The sequence below is a fragment of the Catharus ustulatus genome, chromosome 4 (genome assembly GCF_009819885.2).
Source record: "Catharus ustulatus isolate bCatUst1 chromosome 4, bCatUst1.pri.v2, whole genome shotgun sequence".
NCBI classification, from domain to species: Eukaryota; Metazoa; Chordata; class Aves; order Passeriformes; family Turdidae; genus Catharus; species Catharus ustulatus.
Window position 1 is genome coordinate 25348893 of NC_046224.1, and position 24294 is coordinate 25373186.

Genomic DNA, 24294 nt, shown 5'->3' on the forward strand with positions numbered 1-24294 from the left:
CCACGCCCGGCGCCGAAGGTTTCCGAGCGGGGGTCGCGCTGCTCCGGCGGCGTTTCCGGAGATTGCCGAGGGGCTCCGGCCCCTCCCCAGCCGCCGCCGAGCCCGTGACCGAGGCGCTCTGGTGGGTCGGAGCCCGGCGTGCCCGCTGCTGCTCCGGTCGCCGCCCTCCTCCTTCTCCTCCTGCGGCTCCCGTTCCTTCGGCAGCGCCGGGCGCCGCGGTGACAGAGCGGGGCGATCGCGGCGGGGGGCGGCCGGGGCTCCGGCGGCGCGGATGGCGGAGGGCGGCCAGCCCCCGCAGCAGCAGCAGCAGCAGCCACAGCCGCAGCTCCTGGCCGGCGGCGGCGCGGGGTCCGCCCGCGGCGTGAAGCGGGAGCCGGAGCTGGAGCAGCCCATGCCCGGCGGGGACGGCGCGGAGGGCGGCCACAGCAAGCGGCTGCGGACGGAGGCGGAGGCCGACGGCGGCGGCATGCAGGTAGCGGGCAGGGCCGGGCTGTCCCCGGCTCTCCCTCCACGGACCTCGGCCGGGCCGCCTTTGATTTCGGCTTGCGGGATTCGGCGCGTTGCGCTCGGGCGTGCGGCCCTTTCCCCGGGCAGCCGGGCGAGCGGGGCTCCCAGCGCAGCGCACGGGGCGGCGGCGCGGGGCCCTGGGGAGCACCCGGGCACCGCCGGGCAGCGCGGGGAGGCCGCGGTGTCGGGGCCGGGTGCGCGGCTCCGGCAGCGCTCCGGGGCCGGTGGGGCTTTCCCGCGGCGCTTGGGGCTTGTACAGCACCGGGAGAAATCCCAGGTGCTGCCTGGCAAGGGGGAGAAGCGGGGTAGTGGGACGTCTGCTAGGCTGGTTCAGATCCCCGCGTTTCTGTCGTCTCCTGCCAGCGCGGTTTGATCGTCCCCAAAACATCGCTCGTTTCAGGTGCGTTGGCCTTTGTGTTTGTGGGGTGATGCCGCCAATGTGTTTCTGCCTCCCTTTGTCTCTGGGTGTTGTGGAGGGTTGTTTAATTATGGCAGTTGCACTGGCCTTTTGTGCTTCTGTCTCTCGTGATGAGTGTATCAGAGCTCTTTGGAAGCAGCGTGATTTATTCATCTGAACTTGTTTCTCTCCTCACCTTTTCTGGGGTTGGTAAGCACTCCTTCCTGGCTTTCCAAAGAGAGCGCCCCATTCTCTCCATCATCAAGATACCAAATGCTGACCAACACTCTTCCCTTTTTATTTCCCAGGCTGTTCCCAGTTTTCATGCTCAAGAATTATTTATTTATTGAACAGCTTGCAGCAGGAAGGTTTTGTTTGTGGTTCTGTCTGATGTTCAGGCTTTCATGGTGGTCTCTCCACCTCCTAGCATCGTGTTTTCCCAAGTGTGGTGGCGTGGCCTGAGCGCTTGCTGGAGCTTTGTACCCAAGTGCTGCTGCTTGCGCTCTCCCAAGGGCTGGTGAAAATCATGCTGTGCTCTTTTATCCCTTGAAGTGTTCTCCCACACGAAGGTGTCAGGTATGACTCAGGCGGTGTTTACAATTGCAAGGAGAAAGATGCTCAGCATCGAAGGACTGTTTGTACGGTGTGTCTTGTTAGGAGTTATGAATGAGTGCACAAGCGTGGTGACATCAAATTCTTCCAGCTCTTCAGAGTTGAACTGAGGCAAAGATCCTGTGTAGTTACAGGAGATGCACAAGTTTACCCTGCGTATAGAGGTTTAACCGGTTGTTGTTGAATAAACCTGGGTAAATCAACTGAAAATTGCCCAGGAAGGGACTTAGGTTGGTTTAGCAAGAGTCTGATTTTTTTTTTGTTTGTTTGGTTTTTGTTTTGTTTTTTGTTTTTAATTGCAAATGAGTACAATTTCTCTGCAGATAAGACTCCCCCCTATATTTACACTGAAAAGTGTCTTGTTGTCTGTTCAAGCAATAATGCAAAATAGTAAGATTGCAGCATTCAACCATGGGGCTGTGACGTGTGTGTGTGTGTGAAGCGGTGTGTAATGCTGGGGGTCATGATACTAAAGATTGATTGTGGAATTAAATTAGTGGAAAGTTGGGGCTTATTTCTGTAACGGATAGTGGGAAACAGTGGAGAAATTAGGTGAGATGCAACTAGGAGAGCCCATTTTCAAAGTGTGTCTGTAGTCGTTGTAACTGTTCTTCAGATTAGGACACCCATATTGTACTTATTTGGCGTTCTTAGTGTAGTTTTAATCTTTCCATATATATACATATGGAAAAGATTTTTCAATCCTTTTATTATAAAAGATGAAAGGAAGCACATATATGTGTGTATGTATGTATGTTCCATTATTTGGAACTGGGTGATCTTTAAGGTCCTTGCTAACCCAAACCATTCTATGATTGTATATCCAGAAGTTTCCCTTGATTTTTTTTTTTTTTTCGGTTTTAATAACTGTAATTTATATATTTGGAGAATCTTCTCATGTTTGCAAGCAAGAAGTAGCAAATTTGAAACCAAACTTACCAAAAATATCAGAGCTAGGAAAAATGTGTTCTTTAACGTTTGGGAAATTTGGTATATTTTTACTTAACAGACAAAACGCAAGATTGCCCTTCATGAGGATTTCTGTTCAGGTAGTGCCTTCCTTTGAAGTACCTTATTTTAGAATAACAGCTTCTTTTTAGTAAATCCTCTATGCTTAACTGTATGTAATGCTTACAAGAGGAATAAAAAGCCTATTCTTTGATGTTTTTTTTTTCTCCCTCTCATATGTACTAGAGGCTTTTGGAAAGCTGGAAATACAACCAGCAACCGTTGTACCTTGTTTTTCCTGGAGATCCTGTCAATTTTCTACTTCCTGTTCCAGAGCCACGGCTGTTGCTGTGTAAACTTGGTGACCTCGTGTCTCTGGGCTGATAGCAAGGAATCACGGAATGCTCTGCCCACCGCCATTTCTTCTTTGCATAACCTGTACCTACCAATGGCTCAGGATATAAAAACAGAGTGTAATGCTGAAATAGAAAATTTAGCTGTAGAAATTGCTAGTGTAGCTGTAAAACAAATAGATTTTTTGTGAGTCTGTTAGCATGAAATATCAAAACTAGGCTATAGGAAGATAAGATAGTAGCTAGTTATTAAGACCTTGAGGCTGAGGGTGCCTAAAAGCTTCAGGTAGCCCTTAAATTTACTGGGCTTCTTGTTTTCTGCTGTCTCAGGCCAGCATGCTCAGACAGCTTATGCCGTCAGGGTTTCATTATCTAATCCATCTTTGATCAGGCCGGATAAATGGTGTTTGGCCGGTGCTGATCTTGTTAGGAGGGTGGTGTAAAGCTGCTTGAGTTGGGATTGGGACAAATCGGATCATGGCTGCTATCTGCTTCTGGGACATATTTCAGTTAATCGTGGCGTGGGAGGAAAAAGGCTACCAGGAACTGCTGGTTTTTAGCTCCCTCAGTTCCATGAATGGCAAAAGTCAAATGCTACTGGCCAGGAATGTCACCTGGAAGTATTTGGATAGGATTGTAAGCTTTGGAAGTAAAGGGCCCCAAAGGTACTGCTGCTTTTTAACTGTATAAATGCTAGCAAGGAACTACCTCATGCTCTGTTTGCTGACTTGGATGGTTGACTCGTTTGGATCATCTTGCTGATCTGGGTAAAAAATAATGCCTAACACAGGGGAGAAGACAGAAAAGGCAAGTTATATTAGCCTAAGTCACTTGTGAAACTGCACTGAAATCAATTGTTGATGCAACTGTATTTGCTTCTTGTCAGAAAATACTGACTGCTGCACAGATGGAAGAGAAAGTAGCCTTGCAACAATCTCTCTTCTTCTCTGTTCCTTGCGTGATGAAAGATGAGAAATGTTGTGGCTAGCTGGGAAGTGTCCCTTTCTTCTTTCAAACTGCAGACAAGGGTGTAATTCCAGGGTACTATTTTTTCTTCCCCTTCTAAGTGCTAGAGGTGTACCAGACAGTTTAGACTGCTGAAAAAGTTACTGAAATATCTCCCCGTTGCTTTGCATGGAGTTGAACGAGTTAATCAACTCCTCGTTTAGTCCCCAAACTGAATTTTGATTTAACTTTTTTATGGGGTCTAGACTGGTCAGTAAATTCAAGTCATACCTGGTGGTAATACATGGGTGGAATTAGATGCAAGGTATGAACAGAGTTGATCCTTGTTCCTCTTTCATAAATGGCTCGTGTGCTCAGTACCCCTGAGTATTTGGGAGAATTACTCTTCTTGCAACCGTGAGCGTGGCCAACTGGTCAGGACAGATAGTTAATGCAGCTGTGGTCTGTGCCTTGCCCAGTCCACATAAACCTTTAGTGGCAGCAGTGAGTGGTGACTTTGTGTTGTCGTTCAGCCATGTCAGCACAGGGTTCATAAAAATGACTAGTGGTGTTGAGATCAGTCCCCTGTGACTGAAAGATGATGTAATAGACGATAAGTCTTCACTCCAAAAGAAAGTCTGCCGTTTCTCATCCTACCATAAGCCAGAGGATGGTCTGTGACACCCCCTACCAGCCTGACTTCTTTCCAGCACAATGACTAGAAACCTTGAACTGCAGGGTGCCACAGAAAGGGGAGAGTGGGGACATGACTGGTGCTTCATGACACCCAGTGTCCTTGTTCAAGCTGTGGCCTATTTGTGGTGCTCCAGAGGATGGCAAGAAATCAGTCTGCTGATAATTTCTAGATAGGTTTGGGTTTACAAGTAGGAAGGTTGACTGGGAATGTAATTGAGAAGGGGCTAGTGAATAACAGCTTTTATGCTGTGAGGGACCCTTTGGAAGTCTGTATTTTTAAATCTTACAGAAGAGAACATCTAGTTCCAGTAAATTGTGGAAAAGCTCTGTAATCAGGTTAGCTTTTTCCTCCCTCTTATTTTTCATGGTATGGCTGTCTTTGTAAAGAGTTGCAGAGCAATGCAGGGGATACAAGATACAGTAAAAGAAATGAAGTTCTAGTCATTCGACCCCTGCCTTGGATCCAGGATGAGATTTCCTGGGATGCTGTTTTGACAGAGTATTGCTGATGTGATGAGACATAATGAATCACCTCTAAGTTTGTTGTTGTTTCTCTATTTGCTTTTGCGTTTGTTTTTTTAAATATTTGAATGTTATGAGTTAGACTTGACACAGTCTGGGAACACTTAGAAAATCTCCAGTTCAAAGAAAACCTTTGGCAAACAGACTGAAAGTTGGGATTTTAGAGTTGTTAAGAGTGCTTTAATGTTAGCTCTTTTCTTGCCATATTCAGGAAAATGGAAAGCCCAAGTGAAGTATTCTGCATGCTTTAGTACTCCTCCCGCCTCTCTCAGTATTTCTCTGTAGATTCCAGAGGTTTGTGTTCAAAGGTGATGGCCACATTTGTGAGGTTGGAAGCCGAACAGAGGTCTGGCTCTACTGGAGATGGTTTCCTTCTGCATATGTGTACCAGCTGCAGACATAAGCTTCTTATTTTTCCTTTCAGAATTCCTGTTTAAAAACACAAATTGGTATTTTGCAGGAGGCCTGGTCTCTCCCTTGCATATTGGAAAGGTTGCCCACCTAGCTGAGTTTGGAGCAGCTCCCAGGCACATCCTGTGCAATACCCTCTGTTGGATGTCCCTCCCAGTGATGCAGCAAGCAGGGCTCCTGCCTTGCCCTTGCATTGGGGGTTTGCACTTCTGTGTTCAAGGCTGTCTCAAAGATGTGCTGGTCACTGAAGGTTTAGCAACTGTGTTCCTGGGCTGGCTGTGCTTTACTGTGACTGCTCTTTCAGCTGCTGCTGGGGTGAGGCTGATGGCAGCAGGAGTACCAGAACAAAGATGATGCAAAGGAGGCAGCAGTAAAATAAAATAAAGTAAATCAACTGCTTCGTTTGCACTAGAGGTAGGGAAGCCAAACTGAAATTGAGATGGATCTGAACAGGATTCTGTGGGTGGTCTGTGGCCCCCTGGAAACTGCTGCTGAAGGACATACCCCTGTTAGCTTAGAAAAATAAAGCCTGTCGTTAGCAGTGTTTGGTTGGTTGCACAGAAACCTCTGCCCCTTTGGAAAATATTAGGAATCACATTAGTTGAAGATGTTTTAAAACCTGTCACTCTATGTTGCTGACTTGTCTTGTGGCACTCGGCAAACCTTAGTTTTTGTATGAAGTGAAAGAGAAGGCCAGATGTTTTGGTTGTCTGGAAATCTTTTATTTAATTTACCCAACTCTGATATTACTTGACCTTCTGTGTGTGTGTTTGCTGTTGAAATGTGGTGGCTGAGGGATCAGAGGAACATCCAGAGGAGAAGTGAGAGAAGCAATTAGAGGTAACGAGTTCCAGTTCATTGAAGCATTCTGTTGATCTACATTTTACAGTGGTATTGAGTGGACACCCAAGTGTAGCTGTCATGAGATAATCCCGATGTTTAGGGATTAGAGCTGCTTGACTGCGTTTTGGGCCTTGACTCCCTTTGCTCTCCAGTAAATTTAATTTTGCCAGCAATCTTTTGTAAATTCAGTTTGAAAGGTGTGTATACATTTTCCCCAGCATGCTTCCCCCTCTCTCTGCTTCACTTTCCTGCATGCATCTCATTTTTTACAGGTTGAATTAGAGATGTTTGTAGGAGCTGAGCCCAACGATGGCAGGGACTGGATCAAACAGTCCTCACCAGTCCTGGACTGGGCCAGCATCCTGACCCTGCACTGTTCCCTGCCTACCAGGCTGTCCCACTTAGCTGTGCCTGGCTACCTCTCCTGCAGGAAAGCTTTGCTGAGAAAGGCCACATAGTTTTCTAGATTTCTAACCTGTGTTCTGGAAGATTTCCAGGATGTTTGTGAACTGTTCCAGTCTCTCTCTCATTTGGCTTGTTGCATGTACATATGGCATCTATCTAAACCACCCCTATCAGCTCTCTTGCTGGACCAGAGGAAATGGGACTCCAGCTCCTTAGCAGTGATATACGAGGTTTTTAAGTGGCCACAAAGAAAGGAAGGTTGTATACAAAAGCCCCCTTGTTTGATGAGCAGCATCAGCTGAACTAGAGCTGGATCCAGCATCTGCTTGGGCACAACAGGGAACTTAGGCAGTTTCTGTCAGCTCACTTGGTACTACACTGGTGTTAGTCAGTTATGCTATTGTGCCAGCTCCTAACCTTTGGAGTGTGGGCAGAGGGTACTTGTGGTTCACACTGATTAGAAAAGAGGTAATGAGATCTTCTACTTGGATAGACAGTGGGATTCAGGCTGACATGTTTTTGAAGTGGCTGTATGTTACTGGAGCTGTTGCTTATGTTTGTCTAGGAGACAGTGGTGCAGAAAGACTGGTTGTTTGCTTCAAAGAGCATGGAATAGAAGCACTTGTTGCTTTCCTTGCATGACTTTATTGGGTTTTATCTGCTCATAATTGCCTAAGCAATAATGCATGTATTAGCATAGAGATCAGGAAGAAGCGGCACCATTTAAGGGGGAAAACCTTCATAATGTCAGCACTTTTTCCATCTGACTGTGCATTAGCTAAATTTCTTTTAATAGAGAGGCTAAAGAATCAACCTTATGTGGCTTTTCTGTGTGTCACAAATATCAAAGTATGCTCCCCAGAGGCCTTTGAGGCCTTGGGATCTGGATCCAGCTCAGGTTTCTTCAAGGGACTGGAGCATTGTGCACTTTTAGCTGAGGCTTTCTGCACAGCTTTCCCACTGCTATTTCTGTAGAAGATTCTTGCAGACGTTTGGAGTGGTTGTCACTCTTGAGGGTGATGCCCAGGAAGAAAATCCCACCAAGGCATCACTAAAAAGCCTTGATTTAGTGCTGTGTGGGCTGAGGGGAGGCTCTAGCTGGGATCCTGGTGCTATAATTTGCTGCTTGTGGTTACTGTTCTTCTGCCCGGATAGAGGTAGGAAGGTTGCCTTTCCTCCAGCCTGCTCATTGACCTCAGGCAGCGAGGCAGGGGAAGGCCAGGCTCTGCCCTGCCCAGCTGCAGGGCTGGGCACCTTCTTCCTGGGTCCCTGGATCTGCAGGCAGAGTAGCCAAACGTGTCTCTCCAAGCAGCTCCTGTGAGAGATTGTGCTTCTGAACCATCTCTGTCTAGCTCTTTGATTTTATTCTGTTTTGTGTCTTTGCTTCCCTTTTGTGGGAAGAAGAAATGAGGGGAAGTACAAGCAATGGCTTCTTTACCCTTTGTACTCTGCTGTCCTGGAAAGCAGGTCTATCAGAGGCCTCTTTCCTACCCTTATTTCATGTTAAAAGCCCTGTGCAGCTTTGGAGAAAAGCTGGACCAGGGTGGAGTATATTTTGTAGGTGCTTCTCCCTGCCTATAGGCAGTAGTTCTTGAAGCTCAGCTTTGGAGTGACCTGGGGTGGTTCCTGGGATTAAAGACCTGTCTCTGAGTGGTACTGCTTCTGCTCCCATGGGTAGGACCAGCCACACAGCCTGGGGAGATCCAAAAGGTTCATTCAGGGAAGGAAACCTGGGCTGTGATGTTGCTGCAGCAGATGGAACCATGGAGCATACCCAAGAAAGTGGGGGCTGGCAGTGTGGTACAGGCAGATGTCCTGGGGCTGGTGGCATGTATGAGGGTGGGACACAGGTGCTTGTATTATAGTGACCTCAGGAATTATTTGAATCACGGGGGAAACTGAGGCAGTAAAGTGTATGCAGCACTGCTGCTGGTTTGCAGCAGCAGATCTGAATATCTCTTGGACAGCCTGCAGGAGAATCCAGCTGACTCCTGAAGCACCTGGCTATCCTGTTATTTATTTTGTCCAGTAGTGAAAATTGAAGTGCATGGAAATGCAGAATGCTCTCAGTGCTCTGATTCTAGGAAGAGGTGTGCAGCTCTGCAGTGGTGCTGGAGTTGTTCTTGTCCTGGGTGATCTGGAACTGCAGGTGCTCTCTCCTCCATGCAGAGGGTTGAGGAGACAGAGAATGTGCCAGGGTGAGAACTTGTGCAGAGTAGGCTGCAGCTGGGGAGACTTTAATTTGTGGTGCATCTGCATTGAAGGAGCCAAAACTCATAGCCAGTAACTGCCCAGCAGGAGAGTGTGACAAGAAGGCATCATGTGAGGTCATAATTATGTGGTCATACTTTTTATGTTTTTAGAGATGAGTTAATCTCTGCAAGTACAGCAAATGGATGGTGCCCACTGAGGCGCTATTAAACTTAATGGGAGTTTTGTAACCAGTTAAAATGGGTGTAAGGTCAGGTTTTGGACTATCCAATATTTCGTTTCTTCTCTTTCGTCTCATATATAACCCCAAACTGAATATACTGCAGATAACCTAAACCTTGCACTGAACACAGACCTATTAATTTTTAATGGTCTCTTCTACAGTAGTCACCACTGTAGTGCGAGTGCTTCACAGGTACTAATGATTTTATTTTTCAGTTTCCTGAGAGATAGGAAACGTATACTGTGTCTTTCTATGGAAGTGGGGGATTGAAGTACCTGGTAATAAGACCAGTTTTGCAAAAAGAAGTTTGACACAATCTAATTTATTTTTATTTGTATTTTTGATTGTAGCTGGGGCTTTTTTATTGAGGTCGGGTTTTGGTGATGTTTTAATCCTTATCTGCAGCTCTCTACAACTTCCACTGTATGAATATGATGCCTACTGCTTCCATAGACTGATCCTTAAGTGTGTCATGTTGGGCAAATGTACAGTAGTGTTGTCTTTATCTTAAAATCCAGCAGAATAGCTTGAATTAAGGAGATGGATCAGCATCATAGTGAAATTTTACTTGGAAGATAAGGTTTGAAATCTAATTAGGTTTTTAAGTAGAATGCATGCTGTTTGTCTTAAACTACAAAACCACCTACCTTTGGTTTTTGCAGCTGTTTATACTGCTCAGAACACAGCACTTCTTAGGCTTGAATGAAGCAGGAATTAGGAAAAAGTAGCTCATAATCCTGATTTATTGTAACATCCCTGCACATGAGGAAACACTGGAAGTTGCATGGATAGTTGCTATTTTTTAATCTGCAGCCCTTGACTTTTGCAGTTGCTATTTTAGGAGAGAATGTAGCTATGCTGCCTTTTGAGTTAAAAAGCATGTTTTGGTCTGTTGAGAAGCAAAGAGCTCTGTGTGGACAGCAAAGGCAGGAACTGGCTCCTGACCCGTTCCCTGTACTGGCTCCCAGTGGGGGCTGGCAGCTCTCCCCCTTTCCTCAGAACACAGGTCTCAGCGTGGTTGCTTGTGGGTTCAGCGAGAAGGACAGAGGGATGTTTGCTGAGAAGACTTTGTGACATGTTAAAGCTGCAAAGGAATCCTGCCACTCGGGATACAGGTGTCTCAGAAAAATATGTGGTTGATCATGGACTTGGTATCTCCTCTTTGTGTACTGAATAATGAGTCCTTCATGCATCCCATCACTGCCTGCTTTTTATTGGTTCTGCATGGCTGTCCAGTTCTGTTCTCCTTAGCTGAGTAAAGGGGGGAATAGAATTGTGTTATATGACAGGGGCTCTGTCACCTTCAGAGAGCCCCAGACAACAAGCCTAGTTTTGGACTGGGTGCCTGATCTTACTGCTAGGATTGTCAGACTATCACACTGGAAGCAGTATAAAGCTGTAGGGGAGGAATAAACACCCCATCCCACTGCTTTTTGGAAAGAGGAGATAAAGACCAACTTGGCAATGCCTTCTTTGTGCCTCTGCATGTGTTGTGGGAATTCCCATTGCCTTGAAGTGAGGGGAGGAGATGAAGCTGGTGTCCTCTCCAAAGCTCACATGAATACGGTTGGAGACCTGGCATCTGCTAGTGTCACCAGCTGGATCTAGCAGGTCTTTCCCTATCTGACATTTATACTTAAACACTTCTTGGAAAAGTCTGACTTCCTGGGCTGGTTGTATTTCCCTAAGAGGCTCTGCATGCCAAGTGCCTCATGTTGTGGGATCTCAGCTGAGATGTCACAGTCACAGAGGAGACAAGGCCATCATTTGTGATGGTGGGATGGACTCAGCAGGAGGTGATAGTGACCTTTGGGAACAGTGCTGTCTGTGTGATGGTTAGATATCAACCATGGACCAGAGAACACTTCAGAGAAGAGAAGGACAATGTAAAAGGAAATGGACCAACTGTGGATTTTGATTGTCATATAGAGAGGGTTACAGTGGAACTTCACTCTGTAGTGTTTCCATCTGTTGTGGTTTAATCTTAGCTGGCAACTAAGCCCCACACAGCTGCTCACTCCTTCTCAGAAGACTAAAAGTAAAAGTACTTGTGGGTTGAGATAAAGGCAGTTTAACAGGTAAAGCAAAAGCCACACATGCAAGCAAAGGAAAGCAAGAATTCAGTCACTGCCTCCTATGGAAAGGCAGAAGTGGGATGACTTCGTGTGTAACGGTGATTTGGGAAGACTTCACTCTGAATGTCCCCCCTCTCTCTCTTCTCTCAGCTTTATATGCTGAGCGTGATGCCATGTGGTATGGAATATCCCTTGGGTCAGTTGGGGTCAGCTGTCCTTGCTGTGTCCCCTCCCAACTTCTTGTGCACCCCCAGCCTCCTCACTGTTGGGGTGAAGTAGAAAAGGCCTTGACTCTGTAAGCACTGCTCAGCAGTGCCTAAAACATCCCTGAATTATCAACACTGTTGCCAACACAAATCCAAAACACAGCCCCATATCAGCTACTGTGAAGAAAATTAACTCTCTGAAAGTCAAAACCAGCATACAGTCTGTCCATCCTTTCTCTCAATGCCCACTTGTGACCTGTCAGTGCTGTTGTGATGGACAGGGGTGTGGTGAATGAGGCTAAGACTGGTATTTGAGTGTATATTGTCTGACCACCTAATACTTGTCTATATATACATATATGTATAGATGTGTGTGTGTCTGTGTGTGACTATGCCAGGAAATTGAAATTATGCTCATAATTAGGTCTGGTTTTTGTGTTTGTCTCTGTCCCCTAATTAGATCCTTCCAGAAAAAGCTGCTGCATTTCACCATCTTGCCTGATCTCTTCTGCCTTTCAACAGGAATATCATGTGGTCAGTGTCAAATGCTACAGTTTCAGAAAAATGAGTTTTATCTGTTGATAAATCACTAATTAGCAACACTAAGAATGCTTCATGTTCTGTCTTGAAGCTTCTCTGTCTATAGGTCTGATAACATACATGAGTGTATCTCTCTTGTTCAGCCAGACCAATGTATAAGTTCTTCTGGGGATGATTGTTTCCCATGGGGAAGGTGTTGACTTGAGTAAATGGAAGTGCTATGAGACTTCTTGTATGTGTGTTTTCCTCCTGTTACTCATTGCTTAAAGAGTTAAGTAACAATTCCTCCTTTGCTGGTCAGTGGGTTGATGTTTTCATCTTGGGAAGTATCAGGTATTTGTGGCTGCTTTGCATGCCAGAAGTAGCATGAGTTGGGTTTGCTTCAACATGACCCCTTTAAGGGCTAGGAATTCTTTGGAGTGATTACATTAACTCTGGGCTCTTAGTTGATGGATGTGATGGAGCATGTCCATGATTCTTGGGAAGGTTTCCTTAAATAGGCATGACCTTTCTAGTGAAAACAGGAAGATAAATTTTGCTTTTTTCCCCCCCCAGCATGTTTTTGTTTTGTTTTTGGTCCTCATGATTACTGCAGATGTTTACCATAGGAGTAGCTCATAGGCTTGGTAGCTCCATGGGGCAGAGTTTGGCAGCTCCATTGGAATTTTGATAGGAGTATTGGCTTGCTTTGCAGTGTGGCATTTGGTATAGCATTTATTTCATCCTTTCTGTAGCAGCCACTGTTTTTCACCCTTGGTGACCCGGCTGTCCTTTTTTATCCTTTCTGGCATCCAAAACTCTGAAGCATCTCTATGTGCAGGGAAAGACTAGTCAGTTTGCATGTTTTAGTATGTAGGTAGGGAATGGATGGTGGTTCAGTAGGTCTGGATCATCCTATGTTCTTGTTGCTGCTGGGTTTCAGTAGATGTGTGGAATCTGCAGACAAATTGGAAAGAAGGGTCCTGTTACCTCAGAATGAGGAACCCTCTGGCTATGACTTGAATGTGTTGACAGTCTGCCTGAAGTAGTGCCTGTCCCTGACCAGCCTTGGGAAGTGTAGCAGGAGATGGCTGTGTTTGACTCTCCTGTGCAGTGAAATCTTCCAAGATGCCTAGTGTCAGCTAGTCACTGTTGCTGACAAGGTGTTAGCAAGCTCTTTTATGAGGTTTGTGTTTAAATAAACGTAAGATCTCTGTGCTTGGGCTCTCATACCTGTTGGTAAGGTATTCTGTGAAGTTGGTTTTCTGGGATTTGCTGCTTGATAAAGAGATGATGCATGTAGTCTGGAAAAGGTGCACTACAGTCAACAAACTGACCAGCCCTGCTGGCACATGAAGTGTTTTCTTTGGCTTGTGTAGTTTACCTGATCCTCAGGGTTAGTCTGAAATACAAGTTTTATGTACATTCTCCTAAGCAATTTCTTATACTATGTCACCAGTTTCTTGATGCCTGAAATGCTGGAACTTTGCAGTTAAAGATTCTGAAGTCTGTAGATCTGTCTGCTTGGTTCTGGAACTGGCAATCTTTATTTTTGTTTTTAGGATAGGATTTTAAAGACAATCCCTAAATCTCTGGACCCCTTGGCAAGAGTAAACATGTGGCATTGTCCCTCTTCCATGGGTGAATTCCTATCATTGTAAGGCTTTCTCTACCTCTGACTTCCTGGGCAGGATATTTGAAAATGAGTATCAGTCACATTAAGTCACATTACTTTGCAGGTAAATATTTTTGTGTTGCATGGATTTTCCTGGGATGCAGAGCCTGTTGGATGGTTAGCTTTGCTCACTGAACAATGTGCTTGTATACAGACAGTTATTGCACAGTGCTCCTCATGGAGGCAACTATCATCATGAAGTTGCTTGAAAAAAATACTGTTGCATTTGTATAGGCTGCATTTAAGCAGGTGCACTGTGAAAATAAAATTGCAGTGGGAAGGGAGGATGGGATATGGTTGTCAGTCATCTCCCAAAGGCTGCTCTGTCCTGGTGGAGCCAGGGCAGGTGGTCCTGCCTTCCCTGGTGACTCTAGGGTTGCTGTCAAGTCTGTTAAATTAGCCCTGGATTGGAGTTGATGGAAATGTGTTTAGTCAAATGCTAATTCAGATGTTGTGTGTGAAGCTAATTGGCAGGGTAGAAAAAGCACTGTTGCCTGTAGGAAACCTTCTTATTCCCTGCAAGAGCTTAAACAGTAAAAATGTAAAGTATACAGTAGGAAAATTTCTTCTTCCTTGCATGGTCAGCAGTGATAACCAAAAAGCAAATTTTTCAGGTCTATGTTCAGAGCCCTCTGCTACTATTGTCATGCTTGTGCTTCTGTTTACAGATTTCCCATGTAGCTGAATTAAATTAACAAGACCAGTCAATTCATTGCTGCTGTATTTAAACCCCTGGGCAGCAGTGAATCTGGCAAGGATGGAGCATCAGTTTCATGTGCTGCTTGGAAAGGGAGAATGTACAGCAAAATGAAGTAGCGTTACTGCTTGGGGGAGGGGTTCATAGTCACGGCTCAGGTGGCAGATGAAGAGAACAGTGTAGGTTCCCAGAAGTCTTTTTTGTCCGCTGCTTTCCGTGTGGCTCAGTCACTAGGTAGCAGGAGGTTTTTTCTGTCATGTATGGGCTAGCCAAAGACTAGTGTATCCACAGAGTTTATTCAAGGCAGATAGCATTACAGGAATCAAAACAGAACTCTTGGTTCCTGTTCATTGATTTAATCCTTTGTTTTTAGCAGTTAAATATCCCTGTATTCTTTAGTCCAGCCTCACTTATCCTGGATTTGAGCCCTTCTTAAATCCTAATTGCATAGTATTCATGTTAGGAAGAAAGGTGGTGTGAGGTGATGCACAGAGAAATGAAACAAGTCCCCTGGGTCACCTGCAGAGGAGCAGAAATCTCAGAGCATTGGGTTCAGTGGGCCATCTTTCCTCCCCTTGTTTGAACTAGGTGACCTCCTTTATTGCTGCCCGCTCCATCTAAAGGGTGGTCCTTGGAGGCTGTGTGGAACGCATGGTGAGCTGCATGCTGCTCTTGCCTTACTCTGCATCATCTTGCTGTGTTAGCAGAAGGTAGTTTGCAGCATTTTATAGCATCTTTCTCTAGCACCAAAATTCAAATTAATTACTTATATGGATTTGCATCCTGTTGTTAGATGTTTCTTTAGGCTTGTGCAAAATACGTGATATAATGGAAAAGGTGCTACAGATTTGGTTTTTTTTTATGCCCTCTCCCATGAGTCTGCATAGCTTGTGAGTCTGGGATGATACTCTAAGCTTAGCTTTGCAACCAGTTTGGGCTTCACCTTGTCATGTTTGCTTCTCTTGTCTATTTCCTCCAAGTCTTTTATGTAGAATTTACAGATACTGGTGTAGTTTGCATAGCAGGAATTGTCCCTTTGTAGCAGCTGGTGAGTGGATGATGGACAGCTGATTAAGCTAAACCTTCAAAAGGCTTTTGAAAAACCCCCAGTAGTATTAAATTTATGATTTGCAAATGTTGGATCAGTACTACTGGGTTAGACAGCTTTAGACCACCTGGTGTGTAGGTCTGATGGATACCACCCCTTTGCTCTGGGCCACCAATCCTTGTGTTTGTGAGGTATTTACAGTGGGCACAGCCGCTGTGTAGTGACTCTCTGTGTTGGGGTGCACGGTGTGAAATCATACCTTGAGGCTAAGCTGTGGCTAAATCGGTTTTGAAAGAAGTGATCCTTTCTCTCTGTGCTCCCTTTGGCTCTGAGTTTCTTTTTCATCATCTCATAGAAAATAAGTGATGCCAAAGAAGGGAATTTATCTCTAAGTCCAGCTGACTCCACTATGGTGGATGTGTTTCCTCTGCTGGCCTTTTGAGAGGCAAGCTGGTGTCCAGTGCTGGCTGTGTCCATCTCAGCAGTGCTGACAGCAGCAGTGTGTGGGGTGATGTGGCACGACATGTCCACAATGCAACTGCATGTCAGTTCTGTCACCTGGTAGTATCTGTGGCTCTGCAAGGAGAGTCCTTTGCATGTTCAGTGCCACCGTGCCACTGTCAACCTCTCACACCCACATTGCTTTAGAAGTGAGTGGACATCCGCTCCTCCTGCAGAGGAGGGGGCTAAATGTTTGCTCATCCACAGTTTCTCTGATCCAAATGTGTTTTCAACTCTGCCTTTGTATTTGATGGCAGGTCCTGCTTCCCCTTGGCGCGTGTCTGCAACGTGCTCATGTGCCGGCATGCGTGTGCTGCCCTTGAAAACAGACCAAACTTATTAAAATCATTGCTGGTTGCCATGGCAGCTGTTGTCGCTGTGGGCTAATAGGGAAGGCAATTACTGCTGCATGCTGGGGAGTGTACGGGGAGGCTGTGGGCAGGGGGGTACAGGCGACTGCATGCTGATGAGTTGTGTGACTGATAGCTTGGATGTTACAGTGAGCAAGAAGCAGAGGAGAGAAAGGCAGGAGATACCTTGTAATGTGGTTTGGCCAGTATTCCATCTCCTGGGCAGGCTCATTGAGAGATTCCCACCCTTCCTTTGATTGTCAGGGGGAATCTCGGGGTTTAGTTTCACGTTTTCAGCTGGATGCAACACAGTGCTGCTCAGTGACTTTCAGGTGGCCCAGGAAGTGAAACAGAGCTGGAAAACTTTATGTGTGTTGAAGATGCTCATCTAGTCCCTTTCCTGCTCTTTCCTCTCTATAAATATTCCTCTTCAGTTCTTACTTTGCTGTTTCCTGTAGGTTGAATGTCATGATGTAAAATAGCTTCAATTTTCTTGGAGTGAGTAGGATCGCTTAAGAAAAGTGCATCTTATAATGAATTTAAAGCCACAGGGAAATTCCATCCTTCCTCTTTATTCTCTGAATTTGGGCAGCATGTGTCCAAGCAATGCCGGCACTGTTTGTGCCAAGTGCAAACATGAAAAGAACTGGGGTTGTTTTATAGTGCAGAGCTTGTGGGGAATCAGTAAATTCCTTGAAAGATTTGAATTGGGGAAGTAGGTGAGAGCTGTAGATCCTGGGGATATCAAAAACTGCTTTGGCAGTGTTAGAGCACTGCACTCTCAAACTGAAACCCTCCGTCCCCTCCAAATTGTTCTGTTTTCCCTTTTCCTTGTGCTTAGCAATGGCCTGAGACCTTGCTGCACAGGAGCTCTTCCAGGAGGCTCTCTTTGTTCATTAAGCCACACATCATATAAGTTTCTTCTGGCTTATAGAATCCATAATGCTGTCAATGAAGCTAAAACAATGGCTGTCACCCCCTTCAGTAGAGAGACAATCTGTTGGAGGCATGACGGATGTTTCTGGTACCGACAAAGTGAGAAGAGTAAAACAGTCCTCTTGGAGCAGGCAAAATTGGGATCTCGTCTCAATTTCTCTTTCGGCTGATCTCCCAGCAGCTGTTTCCAGAGGCCCTCTGGATCATGCCCGTTGGGGAATAGCTGTGGTGACTCACCCGGGATCGTTTCCGCAGCAGTGTGTGAGAGCCTGGCTTCCCAGGGAGCCGTGGCACCAGGAAAGGGAAGGTTTCTGGTGCGTTTGATCCCTCAGTGAAGATTATGCTGTGTCGGTTTAATTAGAGACTGCTGCTTTCTTTGCTGGTGTACTAAATATAAATGGAGGAGCTGGTCTAATACACTTGAAGTTGCAAATGTCAGGAGTCAATAGCTTTATTTTCCTCTCACCAAATCTGATTTGGTTTTAAGTACTGCCACTAAATCTAATGATACAGTAATTCCTGTTTGTTAAAAGGATTGAGGGATTTAGACTGAGACAGACTTCATGCTCTTCTCCCATCTCTCTCTCACCCCACCTCTGTTTTTACAAAGGAAGAGAGTTACTGGTTTGCAGGTGTTTGTACAGTAAGATCTGAAGGCCACAAGGCTCAATCTAAATACACTGTGAACTGAGTGTGTATTCAGCTAATATACCGTTAAGGTTTTTTCTCTGCACGGTTTTTAGCACAGATTTGTACATTCCAAGCACTACCTTTGTGACAATCAGCAGAGTGCCAAAATTTTTAAAAAATATAGAAAATGCAGTAAAGATAAAGAAGCTGCTTCTGGAACCCAGGCTTCATGTTCTGTCTGGGATTCTTTGTTTGCTGAACTACAGTCTAAGTCCTGGCAGGCCCCAGGGAGCTCTGTAATGGGACAGACATCTGTGCTTAAGATGCCTTGCCCTGTTGGTCTGCTGTGCAGGAAAAGGAATGTATCAAGTGAGATATTTTTTCCCTACTCTGGGCTCCTACTGAGCACGGTGGACCCAATCTACCTCCATCTGCTTAACCCTGTACAGTGCCATTGGAGACACTTTGCCTGTGCGTGTCTGTGAGCTGTAGCATGATTCCTGGGAAGTACAGCCCTCTAGGAAGTACAGCTCACTGGGAAGTACAGCTGGTACTGCCGGCCACTGTGTGAAATGTGCCATCCTGAATTGGCTGGAAAGTCCTTGCGAGCCGAAATGATGGGGAGAACTCCTCATGGTGAAGACTGATTCAGTTCTGCTAGCAGCAGTGGTGAGGCTCCGCGTCTTGCAGTCTGCTGCAGTAACTGCTGTTTGTTCATGCCCTGGCCGATCTGGAATGCCTTTGTCCTGACCAGTAGGATAATGTGGGCTACCTTGTCTTGGGGCAAAACTGGCTACTGGGCTGGAGGAGGAGGGAGTACGCTCATCATGTGTTGGAGGCATTTTTGCTGTGTTGCAGCATGTGCTGGGAGATGCATGATTGGAAAATGAGAGCTCCTAGAACTTTGGCCTGGCCTACCACGTCTGTTCTGGTCTCGGCTCGAGGTCTGGCAGAACAGTTTCAGCATTAGGTGTCTCTCTATGGAATGGAGGAAAGAAATCCAGAGATAAGTTCAAGAAGGGCCAAAAGTTTCCCATTCTGTTGCTGCCAAGAGGAAACTGTGTTTCTGGAGTGTGTTGAGGTGCAATCATTGTCTGTTCTCAGTCTGCATAGGGTAAATGAAAACTGTCCCCAGTGTTTGTGTGCTCCAGGTCATCAGTAGACATGGCCTGATATGAGCTGGCTGGCACAAAAGATTTTTTCCAAAAGCTGTTTCCTCTGCTGTATGATGCAGTGTGTAACCCTATTGCTTTGAAGGTTAGCATTTTTCATATCTGCAACAGTTGTATATTGTCTTGCCTTATCCCTCTTTTCCCTCCCCGCAGCTTTTCCTATTTTTGATAAGACTAGTTTAACACAAACATTTCCAGGGACAGAGTAGTGGCTGCAGGAGAACAGCCTTCAACCTCTTCTGCTTTAAGCTTTGGGAGCCGGGCTGATGGAGAGCACATGACGCTGCCGGTGGCTTTTCCTTCCCGGCGGGACACAGGGAGCTGTGTGTGCGAGGGGAACAAGCTGTGCTGTGTAGTGTGTCGGCGCTGCGCTCCCGCTGGTGGCGAGGGCAGGCCGGGCTGCTGCCAGCGTGGCACGGCTCGCCGAGCCGGCGGCTGTCCCGGGCCCGTCCCGCCGGGTGCTCCTGGCGCGGCGCCTCGGTCCTGGCCGCGGGCGGGAGCGCGCGGGGCGGCTCGAGGCGATGCGGGCAGGCTTCATCTTTCCTTCCCCGGCACGGCGTGAGCGAGCGGAGCGCCTGAATTATTCACTCCCCCTCGGCCTGCTGTTCCTATTGAATTCCCGTGTCGAGGCACCCTGCCAGCACCCGCTGATGAATTCATTGCTGCGCCTGCCCCAGGGGCACCCTGTGTGTTCGGGGCTGGAGGGGGCGGGGGTGGCCTCCTGCGCCGAGCTCGCCCTGGAGTTGTGTAGCTGCAGGTCGGCGAGCCTGGCTTGCCCTGAAGCCCTGGAGTTGTGTAGCTGCAGGTCGGCGAGCCTGGCTTGCCCTGAAGCCCTTCCCTCCGCAGCGTAGGTGGGCGCCGGCCCCATCGCTGCTCAAAGGGTTGTTGGCAGGTTTGCGTGTTTTTATCTGTCTCTGCCTTGCTGCCGTGCTGAAGCCTGCCTGGGCTCCCTGATCCTCATCTTCTTGTCCCAGCTCTCCACGTGTGGTATCTGGTGTTGTGCCCTATCTGTATTTTGTCTTGGTGGAGTGGCTTTCTCTGCAAACCACATCCTGATGTTTCACACAACGTCTGAGGTTCTCCATAGTTCTGTATCCTGAGATTTCAGGGGTGATTGTGTTAGAATAAAATCACGTTTCACGATTTCTGAGAGGAAATTTTTTTAAATTGTTCTTATACAAACCATTTCCCTTTCGTCTATGATATTACCCTTACTGATCGGAATAAATTTTTTTGTTAAACGTTTAAAAGATCTCTACTGTTCAGATTATCACAACTCATAAAAGCTATTGAAGATGCATTTTTTACTTTTGGAAGAAGGTTATCATTTCTCTGGCCAAGAACTTCTGGATGTATATTTGGTACCATATTCATTGTGTTGACCCTCTGCTTTGTTGCTCTGTATTTTCTTTTAAAAGCAATTACAGCAGGTGGCTGGTCTTTGGGGAGGCTTCCTTTGAGTGCTCTCTGGTCCCAGTTGACAGGGGCGGATGGAGTTTCAGGTCTTCTTCCTGGCTGCATAGAGGAGTGTTTTTCACCTCTAATTGGATCATGTAAATCACCTCTTTCTTTGTCGGGTCCTCTTTGTCCAGAATCTCCTGGATTTTGACCAGTAAATAAACCTTTGCAATGGATTGACTTTTCCTTTAGTAATTACATTGATATTTGAAAACTGGTGTAACTAATGAACAAAATAGGTGTAATAATAAGAATTGTGACCAGTAATTTTCCTCAAAAACTGATTTCTGTAGTAGAGGCAATATATAAATTTTGGAGTACAAAGTAACAAGGGCTTTTTAATTTTAAATCCTGTGCTGTTACAGCCCTCTAGGACTAGTATTTGATAACGTGCTAAGGAGTCCCTAGGGTCTGACAGATGCTGGGGAAAACAGAGCTCCCTTCCAGAGAGAAGCCCAGTCCTTGTATGCCAGCACAAATGCTGGATGCTGGAGTACATTTCTCCTAGGTCATGGAAAGCTTTTCTTGCTGAATGCTGTACCCTCAGCCAAAGGCAAAGTCTGTGAGAGTCACTGACTGCATTTGCAGTGTGTGGTTGTGTTGGGTAATGTGGGAGGAATGATGTGCTGTCCTGCTTTTCCCCACTTAGGCGCTTATGCCTGGAGCAATGCAGTGTGCTGTTACCTCTGAAGTGGTGGCTACAGTATTGCATGCTGTGGCTTCTCTGCAGCACGGAGCAGAGCAGCTCAATGGAGAAAGAGGAGCAAAACAAACCCCAGGAAAGTCTAAATCGCAAACTGTGCGAGCATTGACTGGCTATTGAACCTAAAGGCTAGAAGGAAGGGAACAAAGGATAAAGTAATCTGTTTTGTCCTTTGTACAGGCAGGAATGGAGAAGAGGTGTCCTATTCCCTGTCAATAGAGTAGAGGGAAATGTCTGAAGCAAGCTTCCTCCTATTGCTTTTAAAGTTGGATGAGGGGGAGACATGAAGTTGTGAAGCCTTCATGCAGCAACCCAGATAAAGTCTAGGACTGTGCTTCCTGATTGGCACACAGGGCTTGCAATTGTGTCTTTGCTGTGGCAAAACCATCCAGCCCCTCCAGCAGTAAATACAAAGGGTGGCAGACTGGGACTCATAAATGGTGAGGCCTGTGTAGTCAGTTGGGAAGCTATGCCTGGTTGTAATATGTGGCTTCCAGGATTCAGGAGAGCCACAATTGCCTGTGGTCAAAGTGTGGGACTATGCTTTTGTGTTCTCTTTGTGCAGTAGAGATTCTAATATTTTGGAGATTCTCATTCGTAGCCATTTTGGCTTTAGTAATGGCAGCAGGGGAAACAGAAAACTTTTTCTTCCTTCCTTTTTTCTTCCCCCAGGAGATCTTTGACTGTTTTCTGAAGTGAAGAGATTTTGGTTGTTTTTTCTCTCATCTTCCTGATCTGATTGAAGAGCAGTGGGGGACAGAATTCAATCTGTGATTTGCATGTGTTCAGCCCTTCTGTCCCGAATCTGTACAATGTCTTTCTGTGTGGCTGATAACAGCTTTCTCATGCAGCACTTACATCTATGTGAAATTACAGTATCCTTTATTTTTTTTTCCCTTTTCTTTCTCCCTGCTGCTTCAAAGCCGCAAGTAATCCTCCAGGCACCAGTGCTATCTTTCAATAGACTCTGACTGATGCAATGCCGTCGTCGCATGGGATGGGATTTGGGAGGTGCAGTTTTTCACCCAGGAGGATTACAAGCTTCATCTTGATACAAACATTTTTACACTACAGGTGGTAATGTTGGTGCCTCAGGACTTTGTTTTTGGCACTAGGAAGATACACTGAAAATTCAGAAATGCTCCTAGACCTTTCTTCCTTTTTGTGTCAGTTTTAGAGCTGCAAAATCTCCGTTGGTGTCGGTAGTTGCCTAGAAAGTTTAGGGGTCTGTTATGTTTCAGTTTTGGTCAGGTTCATATATAACTGTGTATAATATAGGTGCAAAAATATATAGTTTAGATACATACAACCTTATCTTCTGTGGTCATGATTTAGGTGTTTTCTTGTAATGCATTAAACAATGTGACTACTATATGAAATTTGTTTTCTTCTTTCCTATCCCTGTGAAGGAAAGCAATATATACTTTTTCAAGATTAGTTTTTGAAGATTTTTTTGTTCACATTCCTAATGCGAAAGAAAAGTTATGTACACTTTTAGTATGCCTACTAGTGAAGTCTTCTACATGCCTCATCCTACCATCAACATTCTCTCCAAAATCAGTGTTCTGCAGTTGGTTTTGTCAAATCTGTGACATCTGTTTAGAACAGTGGTAGATGGGCCTGTAGATAAGAGCAGTGCTTTTGCAATGGGAAGACTTGGGGAAAAACGTATTGGCATTTGTTTTTGTTGGTCTTCTCCAATTTCTAATCTGAAAAATAGCTACCAAGTGCAGATAGATTTAATTGATGAAAATGCCTTTTCTCTCCTGGATTCTCACAGCTCTGGACATAATTAATGGACTAAACATGACAGTTTGGTTTTGAGTACTCATTGCTACTATCCTTAGAACATCACTTTGCTCATGAAAACTCACTTAAACAGCTCCACTCTGTGGTAAAGCAGCAGCAGACTTTTTTGTTCCTTGCTTCTGAGGGAGAAAGGAGCTAAGTATGAGCCAACATCACCTGAATCTGGTTAGGCCATACAGTACTGGAGATGTTTTGGCATGAGGAAGGGAAGCCATGAGATGTGATGACGCCATGACTTTCTTCTGCTGCTTCAGATGATTGCTTGATGTTTCTGATGGTCAGTTCTTCAAGGGAGTAAAAATTCTGAATCCTAAAGCATTGTTTTAGATGCCTTTGTAAAAGGCTCTGAAATGCATGGAGGTCAAGGGCTGGTAGTTTCTAAGGAGGAGCCTTGTCAGCAAAGTTCTCATTGCTGCAGCTGGTTTAAGCTGATGGGAAACCATGCTTTCATTGAAAGAGAAGCCCTGCCTTCTCCCTGGCTCCAACCATGTGCTCATGCACCCTCCCATATACAGGTGTTAGGGATTACGTGGCCTGTAGTGACCACCTTTGTTCAAGAATCTAGTACTTCTCCTTTTTGAGGGATTAGTTTCCAGGAGGATCAGCAAGCTGATCTGACTTGCAGTTTTCTTCTGTGATCCCTACTGTGCAGGCAAGAGGTGAAGTAGGGATGCACACTTGGGAACCAGAGAGGAAAAAACCAGAGCGATTTACTTTGTTGGTACAGTGATTTTTGAGGTTGGCTTAATCTGACTGTAAAATCCCATACTCTTAAAAGATTTGTATCACTGTCTAGCTCAAGCGAGTTTAATCCCTTTATACTTGGGCTGAGCAATGTGCAGAAGGAAGGAGCAAGTAGAACTGAATTTGTAGGACTGCAACTGTCTAGAGCTTTGACTAAAAATGTTGGCTATATTTACAAAGGAACCTTGAGAAATAAAACAAAAAACCAAATGGTGCTTTGGCAGCGTTTTAAGATTTGACTGGCCCTCTCCTCTGCTATTTGTCACAGTGCCTTAGGTCTGCTTCAGCTCAGAGGTTTACTACACTGCCAGTTCCTCTGTACCTGATTCAAGACGTTTGTGTGTTCTGTGGGAGGGTGGCTCCCTTTTTTGTTTCCTTCATCGGAATGTGCTGCTTAGGAAGATATATGATGCTGTGATTTCAGAAGCCCAATGCTTTTAGATCTCTTTCGTTCTGCATTTCATCTGTAGGTTCGGGGAGGGAAATGTTACTTCTTAGTGCAAAGAAATCTCCAGGGATTGCACACAGGAGAGATTTTTAGACGAAATTGTGAAGGAAACAAGCTTTAAGTGAATGTGCTGTGACAATCCCTGCCCACACATGCACACTTACACACCAAGCAGTAATTTCAATTCCGTTTTAAAGTTGGAGGAATTGTAATGCTATTGCCTTCCTAAAAGCTTTGTGAAAAATGGTGC

General features: G+C 45.7%; 1 protein-coding gene across 8 annotated transcripts in view; it reads left to right on the forward strand.

The window, feature by feature from the left end:
* Positions 1-271: 271 nt before the first annotated feature.
* The window catches only part of RBFOX2 (RNA binding fox-1 homolog 2), a 170104-nt gene continuing 146081 nt past the window's right edge, over positions 272-24294 (forward strand). For 7 of the 8 annotated variants that reach the window (XM_033057350.1, XM_033057349.1, XM_033057352.1 and 4 more), the window contains exon 1: positions 272-472. In XM_033057350.1, coding sequence (XP_032913241.1) covers positions 272-472 — 201 coding nt within the window. The remainder of the gene's footprint in view (positions 473-24294) is intronic. The other variant, XM_033057357.1, reaches the window with a different exon arrangement.